At 41.1% G+C, this 27,826-nt stretch overlaps 1 protein-coding gene across 10 annotated transcripts in view; it reads left to right on the plus strand.

Annotated features, from left to right (window-relative positions):
* Positions 1-7,639, plus strand: part of LOC118387819 (mitogen-activated protein kinase 10) — an 84,842-nt gene extending 77,203 nt beyond the window's left edge. For 7 of the 10 annotated variants that reach the window (XM_035776559.2, XM_035776561.2, XM_035776563.2 and 4 more), the window contains one exon: positions 3,508-7,639. In XM_035776559.2, the coding sequence (XP_035632452.1) occupies positions 3,508-3,650 (143 nt within the window). In that variant the 3' untranslated portion in view covers positions 3,651-7,639. Of the gene's footprint in view, positions 1-3,502 lie in introns of all 10 variants that reach the window. The other 3 variants (XM_035776565.2, XM_035776567.2, XM_035776564.2) reach the window with 3 other exon arrangements.
* Positions 7,640-27,826: the final 20,187 nt, after the last annotated feature.

The raw sequence follows: 27,826 nt of genomic DNA on the forward strand, positions 1-27,826 counted from the left end.
CCGATTGGTGTAGCAGTCTCTTTGTAGAGTTCAGGAATTGGAGAAGAGGCATATCTGTTGTCCACATCTAGAATGAGTTGAGTTAGCTCCGATAAGAGTTTAGTGCGCTGTTTATTGTCATACGCTGTGTATGAAATAATTTGGCCCCTTAGATATTCTTTTAACGACTCCCACACAGTAGATAGAGTGAGACACGTCAGGAGTGCAGTTGATCTGTAAAAAGACATCAATGTGAGTTGATATGTATTTGTTAAAGGCACTACAGTATAGTAGTAGTGGGTCAAGTCGCCATGCGCTTTGTGATGCAGTACTGTCCGGAAAGCGGATATCTAGCTGGACAGGGCTATGGTCTGAGAAAATGATGCTGTGATATTGGCTATTAGTTACAAAATGAATAATTATATTATCCAGCAGGAAAAAGTCAATCATAGTGTATGAGTGGTGGACTGGATAAAAAAAAGGAGTACTGTTTAGCAGTGCGATTGCTCCTGCTTCATGGATAAAACAAATTATAGGATTCTAGAAATTATTTGATTACTGCACCTGATTTTGAAATGACATTGTTGGGCTTTGGTCTAGATCTGCCGAGACTTGGATGTAATACACAATTGAAATCTCCACTCAGTATCAAATGATGAGAGTTAAGGTCAGGAAGTGTTGCAATGAGGTCTGAGAAAAATTCAGCGTCATCCCAATTAGGACCATAGAGGTTAGCCAGAACAACCTGTGTGTTAAAATATTTCCCCATCACTATAATACACTGCTCAAAAAAATAAAGGGAACACTTAAACAACACAATGTAATGTAAGTCAATAACACTTCTGTGAAATCAAACTGTCCACTTGGGAAGCAACACTGATTTCACATGCTGTTGTGCAAATGGAATAGACAACAGGTGGAAATTATAGGCAATTAGCAAGACACCCCCAAATAAAGGAGTGGTTCTGCAGGTGGTGACCACAGACCACTTCTCAGTTCCTATGCTTCCTGGCTGATGTTTTGGTCACTTTTGAATGCTGGCGGTGCTTTCACTCTCGTGGTAGCATGAGACGGAGTCTACAACCCACACAAGTGGCTCAGGTAGTGCAGCTCATCCAGGATGGCACATCAATGCGAGATGTGGCAAGAAGGTTCGCTGTGTCTGTCAGCGTAGTGTCCAGAGCATAGAGGCGCTACCAGGAGACAGGCCAGTACATCAGGAGACATGGAGGAGGCCAACAACCCAGCAGCAGGACCGCTACCTCCGCCTTTGTGCAAGGAGGAGCAGGAGGAACGCTGCCAGAGCCCTGCAAAATGACCTCCAGCAGGTCACAAATGTGCATGTGTCTGCTCAAACGGTCAGAAACAGACTCCATGAGGGTGGTTTGAGGGCCCGATGTCCACAGGTGGGGGTTGTGCTTACAGCCCAACACCGTGCAGGACGTTTGGCATTTGCCAGAGAACACCAAGATTGGCAAATTCGCCACTGGCGCCCTGTGCTCTTCACAGATGAAAGCAGGTTCACACTGAGCACATGTGACAGACGTGACAGAGTCTGGAGCCACCGTGGAGAACGTTCTGCTGCCTGCAACATCCTCCAGCATGACCGGTTTGGCGGTGGGTCAGTCATGGTGTGGGGTGGCATTTCTTTGGGGGGCCTCCATGTGCTCGCCAGAGGTAGCCTGACTGCCATTAGGTAACGAGATGAGATCCTCAGACCCCTTGTGAGACCATATGCTGGTGCGGTTGGCCCTGGGTTCCTCCTAATGTAAGACAATGCTAGACCTCATGTGGCTGGAGTGTGTCAGCAGTTCTTGCAAGAGGAAGGCATTGATGCTATGGACTGGCCCACCCGTTCGCCAGACCTGAATCCAATTGAGCACATCTGGGACATCATACCTCGCTCCATCCACCAACGCCACGAGTTGGTGGATGCTTTAGTCCAGGTCTGGGAGGAGATCCCTCAGGAGACCATCCGCCACCTCATCAGGAACATGCCCATGCGTCGTAGGGAGGTCATACAGGCATGTGGAGGCCACACACACTACTGAGCCTCATTTTGACTTGTTTTAAGGACATTACATCAAAGTTGGATCAGCCTGTAGTGTGGTTTTCCACTTTAATTTTTAGTGTGACTCCATGTCCAGACCTCCATGGGTTGATAAATTTGATTTCCATTGATAATTTTTGTGTGATTTTGTTGTCAGCACATTCAACTATGTAAAGAAAAAAGTATTTAATAAGAATATTTAATTAATTCAGATCTAGGATGTGTTATTTTAGTGTTCCCTTTATTTTTTTGAGCATTGTATAAATAAAATTAAAAAACTGCTAAAAACTACAAAATACCCAGAAGAAAACCTTGGAACCCCATGCTGGCCTTACCTCTGTTGGAAGGCTGCATCTACCTCTCCTAGACTAGAGCAAAATACTACCATGTTAAACCGAACCTCAGTAGAGCTCTATCTAGGGTGAACACAATCAAGTTTACACATAGGGAAGGGATTCTGGAGGGAACCACCTCGGTTACCTTATGTATCTTATGCAATATGCATATTTTAAGGATAATAAAAAATATATATATGTATATCCCCCGTGACCAACCCCATCCACTTGGGATGACTTAAAAAAATATATTTAAAAAAAATAATTGGAAAACAAACCCAGTATAATTCAACATTTGTATAAATGTAACCCTCGGTTAAACATCCTAACAAGCCAGAACACCGGCAAACGTTTATTCATCTTAAAAGCATAACTGTCCACTCACCAAACTCTTGCTTCCAAGATGAAACTTAAGACAAACAGGACTGCCTATTGAAAGACATTTGCCTCAAATATATTTATATTGTATTAGAAATGGTCTGGCTACTATCCATACTGTGTACCTACAGTGCATTAAAATACTGTACTGTACTATACTGTCCTGTAGCCTAAGCATGTCTGTATGTTTGCAGAAATGTATCACCATCTAGTGGTAAAAAGTTGCACGTGAATGCTGAAATGTCACCCTGATCTGTAATGTTTCCAAAGACAGGTAGGTAGATAGGGAACTACATCTTAACATAAAAGTATTACATTCTTCTTATTACACTAATGTGATATTATTGTATTTAAGGAGATAGCCGACAGAGTACCCCAGCCTTAACTCGCCTCTCACCTGTCTGGTGACACACTGTGATGTGTTTGTATGTGGGCTTCTGGGTTTACTATTTGGTTGTGTTGTGACCGAGTGTCGAGTTTCTGTGTGGGGTTATGTGTCACAATAAGGCTTGTGACTGACTGAGAATGTCCAGTAGTGTCTGTGGCAGGGCTGGGGTCAATTCCATTAAAATTACAGTCAATTCAGAAGGCAAACGGAATTCCAATTCCACATTTTTCTAATTGAAAAGCACTGAAGTAAATTGGAATTTGAATTTCCATGTACTTCCTTAATTGACTGGAATTTAAATGGAAATGAACCCAACCCTGGTCTGTGGGGCTCTTAGTTCGTTGTAACCCGGCTGTCTGTTGATTCCCTCAGCACAGGTGCAGCCGTGAACAGCAGTGGTGAGAGCCTCCCTTCCCCCTCCGTCAACGATATCTCCTCCATGTCCACCGACCAGACACTGGCCTCAGACACTGACAGCAGCCTGGAGACCTCCGCAGGACCACTGGGGTGTTGCAGGTGACTAGCAGCCTGCCTGCGCAACCCAATGTTCTTCAGAAGGTGAAACGCAATGTCCAAACAACCAACCAACCCACCAAAACCTGAAAAAGAACAAAGATTATTAAAAAAAAAAAAAGTATAATCTTAAAAGGGATTTAAGAAAACGTAAAGAATAATGATTATGAAAGTTAAGCTTGCATTTTCATTCAAAAAGAAAAAACAATGAAATATGAACTTCTTGTTACTTTACTTATACACCCCATCCTCCCCAGAAAATATGGCACCATTAAAAAAAACACAAAAAAAACACTGAGACAGTCATCTTTCTGTGAAGTGTAAATTGACCGGCTGCTGGTAACCCAAATTCCTTGCAGGCGCATGTTCTTCAGTCGATGTGGCAAAGTGGGCCCTTTTCATACATTACTGTACAGCAATACACACTGCTCAAAAAAATAAAGGGAACACTAAAATAACACATCCTAGATCTGAATGAATGAAATATTCTTATTAAATACTTTTTTCTTTACATAGTTGAATGTGCTGACAACAAAATCACACAAAAATTATCAATGGAAATCAAATTTATCAACCCATGGAGCTCTGAATTTGGAGTCACACTCAAAATTAAAGTGGGAAACCACACTACAGGCTGATCCAATGTTGATGTAATGTCCTTAAAACAAGTCCAAATGAGGCTCAGTAGTGTGTGTGGCCTCCACGTGCCTGTATGACCTCCCTACAACGCCTGGGCATGCTCCTGATGAGGTGGCGGATGGTCTCCTGAGGGATCTCCTCCCAGACCTGGACTAAAGCATCCTCCAACATGATGTCCCAGATGTGCTCAATTGGATTCAGGTCCGGGGAACGGGTGGGCCAGTCCATAGCATCAATGCCTTCCTCTTGCAGGAACTGCTGACACACTCCAGCCACATGAGGTCTAGCATTGTCTTGCATTAGGAGGAACCCAGGGCCAACCGCACCAGCATATGGTCTCACAAGGGGTCTGAGGATCTCATCTCGTTACCTAATGGCAGTCAGGCTACCTCTGGCGAGCACATGGAGGGCTGTGCGGCCCCCCAAAGAAATGCCACCCCACACCATGACTGACCCACCGCCAAACCGGTCATGCTGGAGGATGTTGTAGGCAGCAGAACGTTCTCCACGGCGTCTCCAGACTGTCACGTCTATCACGTGCTCAGTGTGAACCTGCTTTCATCTGTGAAGAGCACAGGGCGCCAGAGGCGAATTTGCCAATCTTGGTGTTCTCTGGCAAATGCCAAACGTCCTGCACGGTGTTGGGCTGTAAGCACAACCCCGACCTGTGGACGTCGGCCATCATACCACCCTCATGGGGTCTGTTTCTGACCGTTTGAGCAGACACATGCACATTTGTGGCCTGCTGGAGGTCATTTTGCAGGGCTCTGGCAGTGCTCCTCCTGCTCCTCCTTGCACAAAGGCGGAGGTAGCGGTCCTGCTGCTGGGTTGTTGCTCTCCTACGGCCTTCTCCACGTCTCCTGATGTACTGGCCTGTCTCCTGGTAGTGCCTCCATGCTCTGGACACTATGCTGAAAGACACAGCAAACCTTCTTGCCACATCTCGCATTGATGTGCCATCCTGGATGAGCTGCACTACCTGAGCCACTTGTGTCGGTTGTAGACTCCGTCTCATGCTACCACTAGAGTGAAAGCACCGCCAGCATTCAAAAATGACCAAAACATCAGCCAGGAAGCATAGGAACTGAGAAGTGGTCTGTGGTCCCCACCTGCAGAACCACTCCTTTATTGGGGGTGTCTTGCTAAATGCCTATAATTTCCACCTGTTGTCTATTCCATTTGCACAACAGCATGTGAAATGTATTGTCAATCAGTGTTGCTTCCTAAGTGGACAGTTTGATTTCACAGAAGTGTGATTGACTTGGAGATACATTGTGTTGTTTAAGTGTTGCCTTAATTGTTTTGAGCAGTGTATAAACCTCCATTCACTTTCCCTTATGTGACTGTATTGCTATGTTTTAATAACCTCTAGGTTTGGTCCTTGGGTTTGTCTCCTGTGTGGGTCACAGATTGGTGTGTTTTCATGTGATTATTTCCACAGGTGTTAGTGCTAGTGCTCGACACTGCATAGCACCCCCGCCCTTTGTAAATATGTAATTCTGTACAGCTGTGAGACACAGACAGAGACAGAGAGAGACAGACAGACAGGCAGGCAGGCAGGCAGTCAGTCAGTACTGGATGTTCTTCTGTAGCACACCTTGCCACATGACATCACCACCTTGACCCCTGACATTTGACCCCTAAACTTTCACCTTAGTTTGACCCGTTGCCTTTTAGTCCTGCTGCATGATTACAAAAGCTAACACTAATTATATGATAAATTACAACTATAAATACTTTTGTTTCTAATACCATTTAATGTAATTGAACTTCTTTTCAACCATATTGGTAACGAAACCTGTGGATGGGGAGCTTCGGTTGATGATGGATATATAAATATACATACAGTGTGTGATCTTCTGCAGGTTTGGGTTCAATTCCATTTCAATTCAATTCTGAATGTCAACTGAAATTCCAATTCCACATTTCTCATTGAAATGCATTTTTTATTTTACCTTTATTTACCTAGGCAAGTCAGTTAACAACAAATTCTTATTTTCAATGACGGCCTAGGAACAGTGGGTTAACTGCCTTGTTCAAGGGCAGAACGATAGATTTGACCTTGTCAGCTCGGGGATTCGATCTTGCAACATTTCGGTTATTGGTCCAAGGCTCTAACCACTAGGCTAGGAAAATTGGAATAAGAACTAGAATTAACTGAATTGACATGTAAATTCACCCAAACCCTGTTGCTGAGCTGGAACCTTAAGTTCTCGTAGTTGGTTTGTGTTTTTGTGAAATGAAATCTTTTCTGACTGCATCCCTGCACCACTCCACTGTCTGTAGACAGTCCCACCCACAGCCTTGCATGTCATTCCCAATGTCACCTCACCACAACCAGGAAGGTCACTCATTCTGTTTCTGTGTCACTACTGTGGTGTGAAGGAGAGTAGTTCAGGAGACAGTCGCCCCTTATATGTGTATTACTGTCAGAAGCACAGAACAGTTTGGAGGGGGGGGGGGGTTACCTAATTTTTTAAAGTTTTGTTCCTCAAATTACATCCATTTCAATTTACATTGAATGAGTACTACCTTAATGCCATATTTTGTCAAAAGGGAATCCGATGATATACCGACTACCTATAAAACCAGTCATGTTAAATATAATTTTTAACTGGAAGTTTATTTATTATTGATTTATTTATTATTTTCATTGACTGAATCAGAATAATGGGAAGTGCCTTGTTTGGAATGATGCCATTTCCTCAGCTTAGATATACAACGATGCGTGCACTGAAATTAAGCTAAAGATTGACGGACCCCATTACTGAGATGCTGAATTTAGGTATTATTTGAAGTAGAATCTGAAGTTGGTGTCTGTTAGGATTGCAATATTTATGGTAACTTTCCCAAAATTCTGGGTTTTTCCGTAAATATCAGTTGGAAGATTCCCAGTTGGAAGATTCCCTCATTGATTATTCCCTTGTCCAACCAGGATTTTCTGGAAAACCTGGACATTTTTTGGAAAGTTACCAGAAATGTTGAAACCCGAGTGTCTAGCGTGTCCTGTTCAATCTGATTCCGCATGATGTCACACCCATTGTCTGCACATAATGTAGATGCACATAGTCACCACTACTGACCAATGCCCATGCCCTATTGGAACTATACTACGACCATTACCATGTTATTGTTGCATCTTTGAATAACTAAATCATGTAGAATTTAAACCTACTTTTTAAAACACAATGGACTTGTTATCAGATAGTCATCATCATATAAATGTTCTTCTGACCTATATAGTTACCTAGCAACTGAGCAGAATACCTCCTAATTTGTATGGTTTTGTTTTGTATCTGTAAATGTCTTATTTGATCAGTGTCCTTACATTTCAATAAAGGGATGAAATAATCAGTTTTACTTTTGTTTGTATACTGTATATAAGCATGAGATCCATACGTAGTAGTTTAATCTACTACACTTCTAGATTAAGCACAGTTTACGGAAACATTGGGAGATTGGTTGGGATAGCAGCAATGTTTCATTGTGTGCATTTGTCTTGTTATTATGACATTCAAATAGTTAAGGATTCCTGCATGTTTGTTGCAAGCCAGTGCATTAGCAAACATGTATAACTTTCTTGCTTGCATGGACAATACCATATAAATACTGTAAATAGATAGTATGTCATAATTAATAAAAACCTATAGAAGTAATATTGATAGTCACGTTTCAATTAGAATTACACCCTTATTTCTAATGTCTCCATACTGTAAATAAGTGGCCAATTACTTGTAAGTACTGTATACAGTACAGTACACTTCAAAGAGCTAAGCATACACTTTAAAGAGCTAATAAAGTGCTAAAAGGGGGTTCTGAGATGTATCCAGGATAGAGCTCGGCTTCCCGTTCACAGGCTCTAAGAAATGTTTTAGAACGGGGTAGAACTTTAATGTATATAGTATTTTAGATCAATTAACAACAATTTTCTTACCACTGGTTTATGCTTGCCCTACAAAGGCAAAACTCAGTAACTACAAATTTGGTCAAAAATCTTTGATCTGTTGAAATGGCCAGGTATATTATCTGAAGAAATTTTAAGATGTTTTTGTTCTTGTATGTGTAGGATAAAAAGTTCACAACAAATACACATTTTTGCATTTAATGATCGTCCCTGTACAGTTTTAGTTGTTAGTGAGAGATTCAGTCTTTCAAAACAAGGACCCGCTTCACTTCAGTAATAATAATGATAAACGCGTGGGTTCTTATATTTAAAAACATCCAGTGGAAAATGTACAACAGCACATCAAGCTTCTGTCTGATTTGTGTGTAGTATTAACTCATTTCCACCATACTGCTCTACAAAGTCAAAATGCTGTATCTACACCATTTTTTTACTGCAAAATCTGACTTCAAAGTAGTTTTCTGTCTAGACAGATGGCAATTTCTCATACTCCATGATATATTCTGATCAACTGGCTTGTTCTTGTGTCAGGAAACGAAATACCACATTAAATCAGAAAAGTACATATTCTAAAGTGCTGGAAGTGGGCCTATTTTATTCCAACTGCTTCTTTTAGACAGCCAGCACATCAGTGTGTACTGTAGGTGTCAGAAATGAATGTAAACGATGTGGTTTCCTACTATACCTATGACTTCAAATAAATCATAATTTGTCAGCTGAATTTAATGGGAAAAGGCATGTGGACAAAGGGCGTTATTTTAACAATGTTCTCAGATGTTTTGGGCCTTAACTTTGTACACTACGTTATGAGGACCCTCAGGGCAGAGGAGTCAATGTCAGGGTTTTCTTTAAACTGTTGTGTGTTCTTGTTATTTAGAGTATGTCATTGGAAATATGATGAGGGGTATATACAGTGTATTTGTGTACAGTCACATTAAAACTAGACTTGTTTGGTACATTATGGTTGGGGAAGGGGTATCAATACAGAATGATAATTTCTGTCATTTGAACTGAAAGTGTGTGTGAAAGACCTACCACACAAAAGCTTTGACTAAATTAAATTTTGCCTTTACAGTTCATTAATTGTCCACGAGGCCTGTCTGCATTGCTCAACCATTGCATTTATGCCATAAGATATCTGGCATAACATTCATCCAAAATATCTTTGACTAATTTCAAATGAGTCTATCCTAGTCATTGAAACAACAATGCTAGTGTCCATTATTACTTCTCGATGTTCATACTATAACAGCGCAAGAAACAATTATTATAGTTAAACCAAGGGGCTGATGTTGTGAATAGCTAATAATGTTAGGAACAGAACAGATTATAGTAGATGTTGAGAGTTGTTATGTGAAGTTGAAATCTAAACAGATGATTTGGTTCATCTGAATCAGGGCGTTTCCCATTTTTTTCCCCATTCCTTCTCTTTTTCTGATGTAAGTTAGTGAACCATTTAGTTGACATGATAGTTATCACTTTGAAAATAATTTATCTTGTTGACGATCGATCTCAAGCTCCAAAGGCTAGCATTCCAATCAAATAAAACAAACAAAGAAAATAAATAACTGAGAAAAAAATAACTGAAACCTGTTTAAAACACTTAACATTTTAAAAGCAGTGTATGTAAAAAAAAAAAATTAAAAAAACATTATATAATTGAAAATAAACTAACTTTGAACTTGGGAATGAGTATGCTTTTTTTATATTGAGAATGTTTCTATCTGTGTGTGTGTGTGCACACTATTGTCGTGGGTGGGTGGTGCGGTCTGCCCAACGCGTCACTGGGGGCAAACTACCTTCCCTCCAGGACACCTACAGCACCTGATGTCATAGGAAGGCCAAAAATGTCATCAAGGACAACAACCACCCAAGCCACTGCCTGTTCACCCCGCTATCATCCAGAAGGCGAGGTCAGTACAGGTGCATCCAAGCTGGGGCCGAGCGACTGAAAAACATTAAGGCCATCAGACTGTTAAATAGTCATCACGAGCACATTAGAGGCTGCTGCCTATATACATAGACTGGCCACTTTAATAAATGGATCACTAGTCAGTTTAATAATGTTTACATATCTTGCATTACTCATCTCATATGTACATATATGCTGTATTCCATACTATTCCACTGTATCTCAGTCCATGCCCCTCTGACATTGCTCGTCCATATATTTATATATTCTTAATTCCATTTCTTTACTTAGATTTGTGTGTATTCTGTATATGTTATGAAACTGTTAGAAATTACTTGTTAGATATTACTGCGCTGTCGGAGCTAGACACACAAGCATTTCGCTACACCCGCAATAAAATCTGCTAAACACGTGTATGTGACCAATAAGATTTGACTTAAAGATGAGATTAAATTGAGAAAAGTCTGATGCTTGAACATATGATCACTTGAACAGTGTGTGCAACCTGAGACAAGGAACAGAGTGCAAGCTTTATTTGCAACTTTCCCAAATCATCAATAGCCGATAGATGCATCATGCAGCCCATATATCTTTTAATTTCTAAGGCATTCTAGAGTTTGTATCATTCATGGCTAAAGTTGCCAAATAACTCTAAATCTAGCATATAGGACCTGTTTCAAATACTCAGTATAGCCAATTCATATGCGTACTCTTTCTCCGGAATGGGAAAAATATCCTCTCTATTTTATTCAGTTAAATTCAGTTATATCCTTCTTACTTTAAAATCATATAATATAAAATAATGGCACGAGACTTAAGCATATCGTATTTGCTAAATGAACAAGCTTATGGCATGCTGCGTAGCCAGATAACATGCAGTAGGCCAACTCATATTCTGTTCTTCTGAAATATAGTTTTTTCTTTAGACCTGCCTAAAATAAATAATGGTTTTATGGTGATGGTGTTTATTCAATTGATTTATTAAACTTTTTTAAAAGTAGATGTTCCAAAGGCGTGCATCAGTGGCTTGTATGCTACTTGTATGCTACTTGTATGCTACTTGTATGCTTGGAGGCCTAGAGAACGTGGTTATGTTCATTAATGGTCAATTCCTGTGAGACCAGAAGTCTTTTGCATGACAATAACAGGCTGACAAAATGGCATACCGCCAAAGCCTTTTCAACCTTTGTTATCCTTAATAGAACCAACCTAGGAGTGTTGGGAGTGTTTAGCCCATTAACATGTGGCCAAGTGAGGAGTGATAGGGCTCTCTCTATTCAATCTGTATTGCTGAAGCGTTACAGATTGTGCAATAGAAATGTAAAGGTAATTTCTGACTGAGACTGCATATGCAACGCTTAGTACCTTGAATGCGGTCTCCGCTATAATGGGGCCATTAAATTTCAATCTTGCTGCAAAGCTGAACTTCAGTACCAGTCAAAAGTTTGGACACCTTCTCATTCAAGGCTTTTTCTTACTTTTACTATTTTCTACATTGTAGAATAATAGTGAAGACATCTAAACTATGAAATAGCACATATGGAATCCTGTAGTAACCAAAATATATTTTATATTTGAGATTCTTCAAAGTAGCCACCCTTTCCCTTGATGACAGCTTTGCACACTCTTGGCATTCTCTCAACCAAAGTTGAAGCACAAGCTCTCTGCTACACCCGAAATAACATCTGCTAAACACGTGTATGTAACAAATAACATTTGATTTGATTTAGAAAGTGTGTGCCCTCAGGCCTGGAGCGAAGCAAAAGTCATTCCTCTACTTAAGAATAGTAAAGTTGTCATGCTGGTATAAATAAATTTTTGGAGACAGGCGCAGGACAGGCGCAGGAATACACCCAAAACAAACATGTATACAAAAACACTGGGCTGTACCCAAACAAAAGAGCGAGGGTAAATCTTGTTGACCGACACTTGAAGATACCCATAATACACAGTATATATAGCACGTAGCATAACAGCTGCACCAACGCATAGGTACTCACACCACCAACGGACATGGGAACAATAATCGACCCCACCATCATGAACAAAGGTCACATTTTTACAAATACAATCTGTGGGAATAGGGGCCAGGTGTGCGCAATGAAAGTTCCAGAGGGATCTGTGACAAAAGCCCCCTTTACTGGCTCAAATAGCTGACCAAGCAGCCTGTTATCAACCCTTAGTAAACTTTTTACTTTCAGCATGCCTATAGGGAGGGACATTTAACAAGCACAGCACATAGCACAAATGACCAATGGTTGACTGAGAGAAATTGATGATAAAAAGAATGTGTGTGTGTGTTCTGTGTTATTATGACTTAGAAGTGTCAACCTGATCAAATCCTTCTAGTAGGACATTCAGTGATTGGCTTTGGAAAAAAATACTATCAACAGTGTACAGTGTAAAGGATATCAAATACTCAGATCTGGATTGAAAAATAGGCTAAATCATGAGAAGTTACAAATCTAGGCTTTGTCTACACTCAAGTTAAATAAAGGATGCAGGACATGAGCTCTAGGACCATGCCTCAGGACTACCTGGCCTGACGACTCCTGGCTGTCCCTGTCCCCAGTCTACCCGGTCTTGCTGCTGATCCAGTCTCTGCTGTTTCTGTCTGCAGCTATTGGAACCCTGACCTGCTCAGGGCTCACCTGAGGTGCCACCTTGTCCCAGACCTGCTGTTTGATCCTGTCTCCTTCTACCGGACCTACACGTCTCAACCCCTAAATGCTCAGCTATGAAGAGCCAACTGGCATTTACTCCTAAGGTGCTGAACTATTGCACCCTCTATATAACCACTGATTATTAGTTAACACTGCTGGTCATCTATGAAAGTTCTTCACATCTTGAAGAACAATCTACCCTAAATGGCTGTACTCTTTTATAATCTCCATCAGCACAGCCAGAAGAGGATTGGCCACCCCTCAGAGACTGGTTCTTCCTAGGTTCCTGCCTTTCTTAGGGAGTTTTTCCTAGCCACTTTGCTCCTACACATGCATTGCTTGCTCGTTGGGGTTTTAGGTTGGGTATCGGTAAAAGCACTTTGTGACAACTGCTGATGTAAAAGGGGCTTTATAAATACATTTAAAAGAGTTCTTGTATATGCTTCTATTCATGTCAGTAACTCTAAATCTAAATATGATATCTTACATTTCCTCAATAGGAAGTTGTACCTTAAGCCAACACTTTTTCCTGGTCTTTCCTGCTGGGGACAGGGAGCTTCAGGTTTGGCAATGGAGGGCCTAGAGAATTGGAATATTAACAATAATTAGTGCCCACATTTATGAATGAATGAAATTCCATTTGGGTTGGTGTGTATCTCATCTGATTGAGAATTGCTGATGATATACTGTATGTCTATTTTTTTATATGCCACCGAACCACACAATTCTATCTAGTGACAGTGCACACAACCGTTCGCTTATTTTACCAGGTCAAATATAACATCAATAACATCAGACCTGGCAAAGAGGTCAGAGCTCTCAAGTAAAAGGCATATCCATTGGAGCACCTATGGTATGGATAAATACAATTGGACACCACCACAGCTGCATGGATGTGTGATCTTTCTATAATATTAGCTAATTTAACAATTTCCAGACCCAACGAATAACAGAAGAGTAGGAAGGCTATTGTCGCTGTATTGTAGCCTACTGCACCCCATATCAACCAACTTACCAACTAGTAGTGACAAGGCTATATAGTTGTCATTCAGTAATACTGTAATGGTAATGTTCCTTACTGTACACCACATTAACCATCTAGCTAGCTAGATACATATTTTGTTAAAAAGCCTGTATCACTAGCTAGCTAGTATGATTGCATATAAAACAACTTTACAGATGATTACAAAGTTCGAAAGCAAAGTTCACTTACCGATCTGTTGCTCTTGGGAACTAGATGGAGGCATCCAAATAGTAAGGGAACACCCCCCTGAAATGGACAAAAATGAATGGGAAGTCATTGGCACTGGACAAACCATATACACAGTGTCCAATACCACTCAATACGGCGTCGCATGGTTCAAAGTTGATTGCAAATGCCATATGGCAAATGCCAGGTGTAACACTTTAAAAATCCAACAGGTGGCGAGCGTGCTCCACCGTAGTTTTTCATATTGCAAATGCAACACAAGTCAACATCCAAAAGCAAAATTTTGAAAAAGTTTTAAAAAATCAAAAACCTAACCCTTCAAAAAGTGCTTTCTGGACCGTTTTTCGAAATTCTTTCGTTTTCTTTTGTCAATTACACATGTGTAAGAACTGTATGAATATACTTTTGTCCAATTTTATTATCATATTTTTTTTTATTAACTTGTGCATAAGGCATATGTTTTGTCCATTTGCAATATGATTTCATAAGGAAGTCAATAGTCGAAAATGTGAACTTTTTTTCAAAAACTTATCACCCCCTTAAAAAGTACTTTCTGGACCGTTTTTCGAAATTCTTTCAGTTTTTGTCAATTAATCATGTGTAAGAGTTGTAGAATATACTTTTGTCAACTTTTATTATCATATTTTTTTGTTGTTGTTTTACTTGTGCATAAGGCATATGTTTTGTCCATTTGCAATATGATTTCATAGGAAGTCAAAAGTCACTTTTTTTTTGCCAAATGCCATAAGAAATATCCAAATGCAATATGAAAGATTTGAAAATGCCAAATCAGGATGTTATGTCCATTTGCCATGTACCATCACGAATTTGACATGCTCAAAAATCCTGCAGGAATGCAAAATTGACTGGCCTGAGGAACACAGGATGGCCGGGCAGTGATAGTTGCTCCTTTCCATCGCTCGTTGTGTCCAATTGGTGATGTTTTTTTCACTGTTGAATCATTTTGCAAGTGCATGTGCATTTGCAATATGTTTGAATGGGCATTTACCATCACGAATTTGTCATGCTCAAAAATCCTGCAGAAATGCAAAATTGACTGGCCCGATGAACTCGGGGTGGCTGGGCACTGATTCTGGTTCCCCCATCACTCGTCAGGGTTGCTTTCAGAATGTCACTTTGGTGATGGTACCTCACTGTTTAAACATATTGCAAATGGACAATAGTCACCAGCAAGTCACCGTCCATCAGTCAATTAGATATCATTCTGACACCAAACTGATACAAACTGACACCAAACCCACTTTTTCCAACTCGTTTAGTAGCCAACTATCACATACTTCAGAGCTGGCCCAAAATTCACAACGCCTTCTGTTCAAACCATAATAAAAATGTAAAACACATAGTTACGTTCTAGCTGCGGGTCCAGTCCTGACATTATGTGTAGGCCTATGTGAGGCGACCCCGAATGCCAAGTTTCGACTCGATAGGTCATTTGGTGCCCGAGCAAGACCCTAATTGGTGCTGAAAATCCACTTTTTTCCATGCCTTGCTACGGGGTCCTTGAATGAGCAATCGGACAGAAACGTTGGTGTCCCTCTATATGGGCCAAGGCGGTCATAATGCACCTAGTCTTGTGACTCTGGGACATTTCTAAATGTTGTCATTTTCATGATGCAAAAATGAATTGAAGTTATTGCAAATGTACAAGGCTGTTTCTCGGTCCGAGAACCTTCTAGAGCCACGTAACTCACCACGCACTATCAACCTGAGGTCTAGAACAGGTTTCTAAAGTTTCGGAACTCTAAGTCTGACACCCCAATATGTCCCTCCTTCCAAGCTGTATGTGTCTGTGATTTAATTTTTCTTTGAATTTTTGGGGGAAAAATGACTGATTTACAGTTCATGGGGGTTGCCTAATCTCGCACATGAAGTTTTGAAAAGATCTGACCTTTTTAACCCTTGGGAACCCTTGGAAACAGCACCCATGACACCATTTTAAGGCACTGAAAGTGAACACATATCCTCCTTGGGGTAGGCAATTATAGAATTTTGAGTTCTTGCGTCGAGCCAACCCGGATCCGGAATCATGACTACAGCCTCAAGCCCATTACCATAACGCAACGTTAACTATTCATGAAAATCACAAATTAAATTAAATCAAACATGCTAGCTCTCAAGCTTAGCCTTTTGTTAACAACACTGTCATCTCAGATTTTCAAAAATATGCTTCTCAACCATAGCAAACTAGCATTTAGCATTTAGCGTTAGCATTTAGCATTAGCATTTAGCGTTAGCATTAGCAGGCAACATTTTCACAAAAACCAGCAAAAACATTCAATAAATCATTTACCTTTGAAGAACTTTGGATGTTTTCAATGAGGAGACTCTCAGTTAGATAGCAAATGTTCAGTTTTCCTGAAAGATTATTTGTTCAGGAGAAATCGATCCGTTTTCTGCGTCATGTTTGGCTACCAAAAAAAAAACGAAAATTCAGTTATAAAAACGCCAAACTTTTTTCAAAATAACTCCATAATATCGACTGAAACATGGCAAACGTTGTTTAGAATCAATCCTCAAGGTGTTTTTCTACATATATCTTCAATGATGTATCATTCCTGGAAGTCTGCTTCTCCCTCTGTATCGCATGGTGAAATGAGTGCCACTGGGAGTTGCGGAGCAATTTAGACAAAGCACACCGGACGGCCCCCTTGCAAATGTTGTCTCTTATGGCCAATCTTCCAATGATATGCCTACAAATACGTCACAATGCTGCAGACATCTTGGACGAACGGCAGAGCGCATAAGCTCGTTCACAGCATATTCACAGCCATATAAGGAGACGATAGTAAAACAGAGCGTCAAAAATCCTGCTCATTTCCTGTTTGAAGTTTCATCTTGGTTTCGCCTGTAAAATCAGTTCTGGGGCACTCACAGATAATATCTATGCAGTTTTGAAAACGTCAGAGTGTTTTCTTTCCAAATCTGGCAATTATATGTATAGTCGAGCATCTTTTCGTGACAAAATATTGCGCTTAACACAGGCACGTTTTTTTATCCAATAATGACATAGCGCCCCCATAGGTTGAAGAGATTAAGTCTTTATTTTAAGAACTGACTTATTTACGGAGGGTTTAGTGAGTGTGTGTTATTTCAGAAAATCCCAGAAATCTCGCAGAGCTCCGAAGCACACTTTAAAAAGATTCGTATGAACACGCTGCAACTGGATCTGTAACTGTTTAAAAATATATATATATTTTTGAACATCACCAATTTGACATTGTATGATTTCTCTTAAATGACGATAGATAAATGGCTGGTTCTTTTTTTATTGACACCAGAGGCTCCTTGACTTTGACATGAAGCGGAAAAATTATTGCTCTATTTTCATTTTGGACCTTTAATCCCAGAAAAATGGCCATAACTCAAAAACCGTTGAGGTCTAGACACCATCTTGTTTGGGGCCAACTGCCCATTATGCCAAACCTACGCTCACCAAGTTTCGTCTTTGAAGTCTTTTCCGTTTTGGAGATAAGGCCACGTCCTGATTCGTGATGTTTTGTACATTTGCAATCCATTCACCCTCTTGTGGGATTTATTGGGACAGCGGAAAAATGACCAAAATTTGATTATTTTATAAAACGGAAACCGAATGTCCGAGAGAGTTCGTTTGATGACTTCCCGGTAGATCTGGCCCTGCCGCACGGCCCGACGCCGTCCGCAAATTTTACAAATGTTTTCGGACGTCTGGTAAGGGACCGTACATTTGCAATATGGACTTTCTCACTAACCATATGGCGAATGTCAAAATGTTCCCTTAAGGTATGGAAAGGAAAGGGGGTTACCTAGTAATTTGTACAACAATGCATTCGACTGAAATGTGTCTTCCGCACTTAACCCATTTTAGGACCACTATTGTATTCACTATATATTTTACCTATTGGGGATGTCATTCGAAAACATTGTTAACATTCACTGCTATGCAGATGACACACAGCTGTACATTTCAATGAAATATGGTGAAGCCCCAAAATTGCCCTCGCTTGAAGCCTGTGTTTCAGACATAAGGAAATGGATGGCTGCAAACGTTCTACTTTTAAACTCGGACAAAACAGAGATGCTTGTTTTAGGTCCCAAGAAACAAAGAGATCTTCTGTTGAATCTGACAATTAATCTTGATGGTTGAACAGTCGTCTCAAATAAAACTGTGAAGGACCTCAGCTTTACTCTGGACCCTAATCTTTCTTTTGATGAACATATCAAGACTGTTTCAAGGACAGCTTTTTTCCATCTACGTAACATTGCAAAAATCAGAAACTTTCTGTCCACAAATGATGCAGAAAAATTAATCCATGCTTTTGTTACTTCTAGGTTAGACTACTGCAATGCTTTACTTTCCGGCTACCCGGATAAAGAACTAAATAAAATTCAATTAGCGCTAAATACGGCTGCTAGAATCCTGACTAGAACCAAAAAATGTGATCATCTTATTCCAGTGCTAGCCTCCCTACACTGGCTTCCTGTTAAGGCAAAGGCTGATTTCAAGGTTTTACTACTAACCTACAAAGCATTACATGGGCTTGCTCCTACCTATCTTTCTGATTTGGTCCTGCCGTACATACCTACACGTACGCTACGGCACAAGACGCAGGCCTCCTAATTGTCCCTAGAATTTCTAAGCAAACAGCTGGAGGCAGGGCTTTCTCCTATAGAGCTCCATTTTATGGAATGGTCTGCCTACCCAGGTGAGAGACGCACACTTTGTCTCAACCTTTAAGTCTTTACTGAAGACTCATCTCTTCAGTGGGTCATATGATTGAGTGTAGTCTGGTCCAGTAGTGTAAAGGTGAACGGAAAAGCTCTGGAGCAACGAACAGCCCTTGCTGTCTCTGCCTGGCCGATTCCATTCTTTCCACTGGGATTCTCTGCCTATAACCCTATTACAGGGGCTGAGTCACTGGCTCTTTCATACCGTCCCAATTTGGGGTGCGTCACTTGAATGGGTTGAGTCACTGACGTGAACTTCCTGTCTGGGTTGGCGCCTCCCCTTGGGTTGTGCCGTGGCGGAGATCTTTGTGGACTATACTCGGCCTTGTCTCAGGATGGTAAGTTGGTGGTTGAAGAAATCCCGCTAGTGGTGTGGGGGCTGTGCTTTGGCAAAGTGGGTGGGGTTATATCCTTCCTGTTTGGCCCTGTCCGGGGATGTCATCGGATGGGGCCACAGTGTCTCCTGACCCCTCCTGTCTCAGCCTCCAGTATTTATGCTGAAATAGTTTGTGTTGGGGGACTAGGGTCAGTTTGTTATATCTGGAGTACTTCTCCTGTCCTATCCGGTGTCCTGTGTGAATTTAAGTATGCTCTCTCTAAGTTTCTCTTTCTTTCTCTCTCTGAGGACCTGAGCCCTAGGGCCATGCCTCAGGACTACCTGACATGATGACTCCTTGCTGTCCCCAATCCACCTGGCTGTGCTGCTGCTCCAGTTTCAACTGTTCTGCCTGTGATTATTATTATTTGACCATGCTGGTCATTTATGAACATTTGAACATCTTGGCCACGTTCTGTTATAATCTCCACCCGGCACAGCCAAAAGAGGACTGGCCACCCCATACAGCCTGGTTCCTCTCTAGGTTTCTTCCTGGATTTTGGCCTTTCTAGGGAGCTTTTCCTAGCCACCGTGCTTCTACACCTGCATTGCTTGCTGTTTGGGGTTTTAGGCTGGGTTTCTGTACAGCACTTTGAGATATCAGCTGATGTACGAAGGGCTATATAAATTTGATTTGATGTCTTTCTTTCTTTTTCATTTGACATTGTTACATGAAAGTTGCTTGTCATTGTTACATGCCAGTAGGTTGTCGTAAGACAAGGCTTCATGAAGTGTGATCTGGAGCTTTCTTGGATCCACAAAAGAATGTGCTTTTGGAGAATGCGGGCATCGATTACACTACCTCTCGCATGCTAAGCAAGCACCCTACCATCTGATCAAATACCCCAGCAAGGTTGGAATTGCCACAAGGAGCAACCAATAGGGTCCAGTCTTGTCAGGCTATTCTGTTGGTGGACTTGTTAGTTTACTACGCGCCAGCACTTGCAGAGGCTCGGTACATCTCAACAATTGTGCACCGTAGCCAGTGGCAGGTTATCTCAGTCGGTTTGAGCGTGGTGCTAATAACCCCAAGATCCCCGTACTGGCCATGAGGTAGATTTTAAGTGTCAAATTGTGACTCACATGCTTGTGTATTGTCAGGAGTGCCACAGAAATAACTTCATCTACTTGCAGAAATATCTCAGTTGGGAGAGTTATCCTGAAGATTTTAAGGTCCCTGGTTTGATCCCGTGTTTCGGCATTAGTTGTTATTCTTTCATTATGCTCTGCTTTGTCGTCAAGGAAACTGCCCACAGCTTTGTTTGTGGGCCTCAATGGTGTGTGCTTCGCTGCTCCTCTGAAAGCAAGTAATGTCTGTCTTTTTCATCTGACATTGTGACATCAGTGTTACATGAAAGTTGCTTGTCATTGTTACATGACAGTAGGTTGTGGTAAGACAAGGCTGCATGAAGTGTGAACTGGAGCATTCTTGGATCCACAAAAACTATGTGTTTTTGGAGAACTGTGGCATCGATCGCACTACCTCTTGCATGCAAAGCAAGCACTACCATTTGAGCTAATTGCCCAGTTGTTTGGAATTGCCACAAGGAGCAACCAAGAGTGTCCAGTCTTGTCAGGCTATGCTGTTGGTGGACTTGTTTGTTTGCGCTCCAGCACTTGCAGAGGCTCGGTTCATCTCAACAATTGTGCTCCGCACCCAGTGGCCGATTAGCTCAGTTGGTTAGAGTGTGTGCTATGCTGCTCCTCTGAAAGTAAGGCTGCATGAAGTTTGAACTGGAGCTTTCTTGGATCCACAAAGAAATGTGCTTTTGGAGAATGTGGGCATTGATCGCACTACCTCTCGCATGCTAAGCAGGCACTCTACCACTTGAGATAATTCCCTAGCCGTTTGGGCCGCAAGGAGCAACCAAGAGGGTCAAGTCTTGTCAGGCTAATCTGTTGGTGGACTTGTTAGTTTACGCGCCAGCACTTGCAGAGGCTCGGTTTACCTCAACAAGTGTGTGCTATAGCTCAGTTGGTTAGAGCGTGGTGCTAATAACTGCAAGGTCGTGGGTTCGATCCCTGTACTGGCAAGGTACATTTTGATTGTCAAAATTGTGAGTCACATGCGTGTGTATCGTCAAGTGTTAGACTGAAGATCTAAAGATCCCTGGTTCGATCCTGTGTTTTGGTATTAGTAGTTGTTCTTTCTTTATGCTCTGCTTTGCCTTCAAGGAAACTGCCCACAGTTTTGTTTGTGGGCCTCAATGGTGTGTGCTACGCTGCTCCTCTGAAAGTAAGTATCTCAACAATTGTGTTCCCTAGCCAGCGGCCACTTAGCTCAGTTTGTTCGACGGTTGTGCTAATAACTCCATGGTCGTGGGTTAGATCCCTGTACTGGCCATGAGGTACAAAATTGAGTTTCAAAATTGTGAGTCACGTGTGAAATGGACAAAACACCCCCCCTGAAATGGACAAAAATGAATGGGAACATATTGGCACCGTACAAAACATATACACGGTGTCCAATACCACTCAACTGGATGTTGTTTCATTCAAAGTTGATTGCAACTTATCAGCCCTTAACCTGTTAAGTCGACCCTCTACTTTTTCGAACATTCTGTTAAAAATCGCGCAACATTTCAGCGCCCTGCTACTCAGGCCAGGAATATAGTATATGCATATGATTAGTATGTGTGGATAGAAAACACTCAGACGTTTATAAAACTGGTTAAATCAAGGCTGTGACTATAACAGAACGTGCGTTTAATCGAAAAGTGCAGGAAAATCTGATCAGTGAAAATGGAAATAAATATCCTTGCGCTACTTCCAGGAATTGTTCAAAGTGAACCGAATTAAATGAGGCCGAGGTTGCAGTGCCTACAGCTTCCACACGTTGTCTAGAGTCTTGTCATTTGATTCAGCTTTGATTCTTGGTCTAACCGAATCAAGGGAATCGATTCCCTCCGGTCTCCGACCGGATGTTTTGGTCGAGCTCTCTCCAAGACATTTTTTCGAGACGGACAGCTATAGAATTGACATCGCCTCCTGATGAATTTTATCGCTTATTAACGTGTACTAATACCTAAAGTTGCATTACAAAAGTATTTCAAAGTGTTTTGTGAAAGTTTATCGTCGACTTTTTGAATTTAAAAAAATGACGTTACGTTATGAAACGCTATTTTTTTCCGTTTATCACACAGTCTTCATAGATCGATATCTAGGCTATATATGGACCGATTTAATCGAAAAAAGACCCAATAGTGATTATGGGACATCTAGGAGTGCCAACAAAGAAGATGGTCAAAGGTAATGAATGTTTTATATTTTATTTGTGCGGTTTGTGTAGCGACGACTATGCTAATTATTTTGTTTACGTCCCCTGCGGGTCTTTTGGGGTGTTACATGCTATCAGATAATAGCTTCTCATGCTTTCGCCGAAAAGCATTTTAAAAATCTGACTTGTTGCCTGGATTCACAACGAGTGTAGCTTTAATTCAATACCCTGCATGTGTATTTTAATGAACGTTTGAGTTTTAACTAATACTATTAGCATTTAGCGTAGCGCATTTGCATTTACAGTGCTCTAGATGAGACGCCTGCATGCCAAGAGGTTAAAGTGCTTTCTGGACCATTTTTCGAAATTCTTTCAATTATTTTGTCAATTACACATATATAAGAACTGTATGAACATACTTTTGTCAAATTTTAATATCATATATATATATATTTTTTTTTCACTTGTCAATAAGGCATATGTTTTGTTCATTTGCAATATCAGGATGTTATGTCCATTTGTCATGTACGATCAATGGAAGTCGGTTTACAAACCCAAAAGTCAGTGAACCATGTACAAAAGGCATTTATACTGCCAAAATGATATATAGCACTATGTTAAAAGGAGGAGTGTCTCCTCATGATTTTAACCCTGCAACGTCTGCGTGTATCCCAGCCAACGGTTCCGTTTTGGAATATCAGTATTGACACAGAGAGCTGTTTGTGAAGAGCAGGTGAGGGGTTTCTTAAATCGCTCTCCCTCGAGAACGGTAGACCCAATTTTAAAAGCATTTCCGCCCTTGAGAAGCAGAGAAGTAGAGGAAGATTATATGCCAAACTATGTTTGCGTAACTGTTTGTTTAATGGTCAAAACGATAGTTGTTTGGGAAAGTAATACATTTCCTTGCTGCTGGCATGATTTACAGACACTTGAAAGTGAGGCGATGGGTTACGAAAACGGCTATAGTTACAGATTGGTAGCCCCGATTTGAAATCCGCCTTTTTCTATGAAGAGCATTTTTCCTCAAAAATGCTCCGAAAGTGGTCAAAACGACCGTTGGTTGGGAAGGTTGAAAAACACGTGGTAATGCAGTAACAAAAACAGCTGTACCGTAAGTTCCGTATGGAATATTTTGATTCTGCACACAGCTATGAATATCAGAGAAGTAGACAAATATCCCATTCACTCTAACTTCTTGTCTAACTTGTTGCAGTATTGGTCAAAATAGACACTGCTTGCCAAAATGTTACAGAAACTGATGTTGGTGATGTTACTTAAACTCCTGTAACTTTTGATGCGAATATGCAAACTTTTTTCCTCAAAAAAGCTCAGAAAGTGGTCAAAACGACCGTTGGTTGGGAAGGTTGAAAAACACGTGGTAATAGTCTTAATTCTGCTCTGCATGCATTGTTTGAGGTTTTGCTTTGTACACTAAGTATATTTTTGCAGAATTCTGCATGCTGAGTCTCAATTGGGGGGGCAGGGTAGCCTAGAGCGTCGGACTAGTAACCGGAAGGTTGCAAGATCAAACCCCCGAGCTGACAAGGTACAAATCTGTTGTTCTGCCCCTGAACAAGCAGTTAACCCACTGTTCCTAGGCCGTCAATGAAAATAAGAATTTGTTCTTAACTGACTTGCCTGGTTAAATAAAGGTGACATTTTTAAAAAACAGTCGGGTTCATCCTTGGGAGAAATTTCCACACACCATGTTCATCTGTAGAAACAATAGTACGCAAGTATAAACATCATAGGACCACGCAGCTGTCATAACACTCAGGAAGGAGACGTGTTCTGTCTCCTAGAGATGAACGTACTTTGGTGCGAAAAGTGCAAATCAATCCCAGAACAACAGCAAACAAACCTTGTGAAGATGCTGGAGGAAACAGGTACAAAAGTATCTACAGTAAAACGAGTCCTATATCTGCATAACCTGAAAGGCCGCTTAGAAAGTTAGAAGCCACTGATCCAAAACCGCCATGAAAAAGCCAGACTAAGGTTTGAAACTGCACATGGGGACAAAGATCATTCTTTTTTGAGAAATGTCCTCTGGTCTGATGAAACAAAAATATAACTATTTGATCATAATGACCATCGTTATGTTTGGAGGAAAAAGGGGAGGCTTGCAAGCCGAAGAACACCATCCCAACCCTGAAGCACGGGGGTGGCAGCACTTTGCTGCAGGAGGGACTGGTTCACTTCACAAAATAGATGGCCACATGAGGGAGGAAATGTATGTGGATATATTGAAGCAACATCTCAAGACATCAATCAGTCAGGAAGTTAAAGCTTGGTTGCAAATGGATCTTCCAAATGGACAATGACCCCAAGCATACTTCCAAAGTTGTGGCAAAATGGCTTAAGGACAACAAAGTCAAGGTACTGGAGTGGCCATCACAAAGCCCTGACCTCAATCCTATAGAACATTTGTGGGCAGAACTGAAAAGCGTGTGCGAGCAAGGAGGCCTACAAACCTGACTCAGTAGCTCAGTTGGTAGAGCATGGCGCTTGTAACGCCAGGGTAGTGGGTTCTGATTCCCGGGACCACCCATACGTAGAATGTATGCACACATGACTGTAAGTCGCTTTGGATAAAAGCGTCTGCTAAATGGCATATATTATTATTATTATTATTATTATTATTACACCAGCTCTGTCAGGAGGAATGGGCCAAAATTCACCCAACTTATTGTGGGAAGCTTGTGGAAGGCTATCCAAAACATTTGACCCAAGTTTAACAATTTAAAGGCAATGCTACCAAATACTAATTGAGCGTATTTAAACTTCTGACCCACTGGGAATGTGATGAAAGAAATAAAAGCTGAAATAAATCATTCTCTCTACTAATATTCTGACTTGGGGCCTGGCAGTGAATCTTAGTAAGACAAAAAATAATTGTGTTCCAAAAAAAGGTCCAGTAGCCAGGACATCAAATAAAATGATATCTAGACACCATTGCCCTAGAGCACACAAAGAACCATACCTACCTCGGCCTAAACATCAACACCACAGGTAACTTCCACAAGGCTGTGAACGATCTAAGAGACATGACAAGAAGGGCCTTCTATGGCATCAAAAGGAACATAAAACTCAACATCCCAATTAGGATCTGGCTAAAAGTACTTCAATTGGTTATAGAACACATTGCCCTCTATGGTTGTGAGTCCTGGGTTCCACTCAACAACCAACAATTCAGAAAATTGGATAAAAACCCAATGTATTATTTTATTTTACCTTTATTTAACCAGGTAGGCCAGTTGAGAACAAGTTCTCATTTACAACTGCGACCTGGCCAAGATAAAGCAAAGCAGTGTGACACAAACAACAACACAGAGTTACACATGGAATAAACAAACGTACAGTCAATAACACAATAGAAAGTCTATATACAGTGTGTGCAAATGAAGTGAGATTAGGGAGGTAAGGCAATAAATAGGCCGTAGTGGCGAAATAATTACAATTTAGCAAATAAACACTGGAGTGATAGATGTGCAGAAGATTAATGTGCAAGTAGAGATACTGGGGTACAAAGGAGAAAAAATAATAATAACAATATGGGGATGAGGTAGTTGGATGGGCTATTTACAGATGGGCTATGTACAGGTGCAATGATCTGTAAGCTGCTCTGGTAGCTGATGCTTAAAGACTTGTGGAAATCTACAATTGTTTTCTGAGGTCTTGGCTGATTTCTTTTGATTTTCCCATGATGTCAAGCAAAGAGGCACTGAGTTTGAAAGTAGGCCTTGAAATACATCCACAGGTACACCTCCAATTGACTCACATGATGTCAATTAGCCTATCAGAACCTTCTAAAGCCATGACATAGTTTTCTGTAATTTTCCAAGCTGTTTAAAGGCACAGTCAACTTAGTGTTCGTAAACTTCTGAAACCACTGTAATTGTGATACAGTGAATTATACATGAAATAATCTGTCTGTAAACAATTGTTGGAAAAATGACTTGTCATGCACAAAGTAGATGTCCTAACCGACTAGCCAAAACTATTGTTTGTTAACAAGAAATTTGTGGAGTGGTTGAAAAACTAGTTTTAACTACTCTTACCTGAGTGTATGTAAACTTCCGACTTCAACTGTAGCTATTTGTGTTGTTTGTTTCGTGTGTTCTAATTTTCCCAGAAGTGGTTAGATTCTATGGATTCTTCAATTACATTGAGCTGATTTCTGACGTGCTGTTTGTTCTTTTTTCTTATTGTATTTCTGTATTGTTCCACCATAGCGAAGACTCGGGTTTTCTGGGTCTCTGTGTTTTTGGTTGGATATGTTTCTCAATTTCCTTCTTAGGGTATTGCATTTTTTATCAAACCATGTCATTGTTGTTAATTTGTTTAGGTTGTCTGCTTGACATTTCTAGGATGTGATAGGGAAGTTGAAAGGTCAAATATAAAGCTTACACCTTCGCTATTGCAGTGAAATGTTTTGTCCAGGAAGTTGTCTAAAAGGGATTGGATTTGTTGTTGGTATGTTTCTGAACTACTTTCCTTCTGTCTATAGCGTTTCTCAGTAGTATACAGTTTGTTCAGCTTTGATGCCTCATGATTGAGTATTGCTCTGTTCAAGTAGGCTGTGATTTTGCTGTGATCTAATAAGGGTGTCAGTGGGCTGACTGTGAACATTCTGAGAGACTCTGGGTTGAGGTTTGTGATAATGTAATCTACAGTACTACTGTAAGGGATGAGCAGTAGGTGTATCTGTTTTGTCATAGTTGTGCCTAAGGGGGCATATTTGGTAGGGAATGTTTTCACCTCCAGGTAGATGTTTGTCCCCCTGTGAGCTGAGAATGTCGGCTTCTTGTCCAGTTCCGGCAATCTCTCTCACAGCTCAAGGAGCTGCTCAATATCACAGCTCAATATCTCTGTCCCTCTCTCTGTATAGCGCTCCTCCCTCTCTCTTCCTTCTCTCTCCCACCCAATTCCTGGTTCATGGTGGCAGGAAGGTTGATGGGTTTGCGGAAGAGTCTGTCCTTCCCACTGAACTGCAGCTAGTCCTAGTCACTCGGTCCCTCACCAGGCGCAGCCGGCGGATGTCCCCGTATTTGGAGAACACTTAAATCAGCTTGTCCTCCGTTGTTTGAGGGTTCAAGCAGGCCATGAATAGAGCAGGTCCCACACCAAGGCTTTGTTGGGTTTGTAGCGGGAGACCAAGACCCTCCAGACGGCCTGGTCATGCGACTCCACGTCGGTGCCATTGATGCTGCCCGCCTTTGCGAGGGTGACGGTCGTAGACTTTTGCCACTGGACTCCAGTTGTTCATTACTCTCCCTGACACTAAGCAATGTGGTGGCAGAAACAAAGTGTTAGTAAAAAAAAAAAAAAATTTAAAAAACAGCTCACAGAATGTAGTCACGTATCTGACCATTTATATTTGTTTAGAGATGCATATTATATTGAGATGGGCCATGGTCATTACTCATAAGTCATTGTTGCAAGCAAAAATGATCGATGTACAAACAAGATACTTGTCTCTCCACCCTAACATTGGGAGTCATCCACAAAGCGTCACGCTGAAAGTGGCGATTTTAGGA

This window comes from Oncorhynchus keta, unplaced genomic scaffold (genome assembly GCF_023373465.1).
Source record: "Oncorhynchus keta strain PuntledgeMale-10-30-2019 unplaced genomic scaffold, Oket_V2 Un_contig_20057_pilon_pilon, whole genome shotgun sequence".
NCBI classification, from domain to species: Eukaryota; Metazoa; Chordata; class Actinopteri; order Salmoniformes; family Salmonidae; genus Oncorhynchus; species Oncorhynchus keta.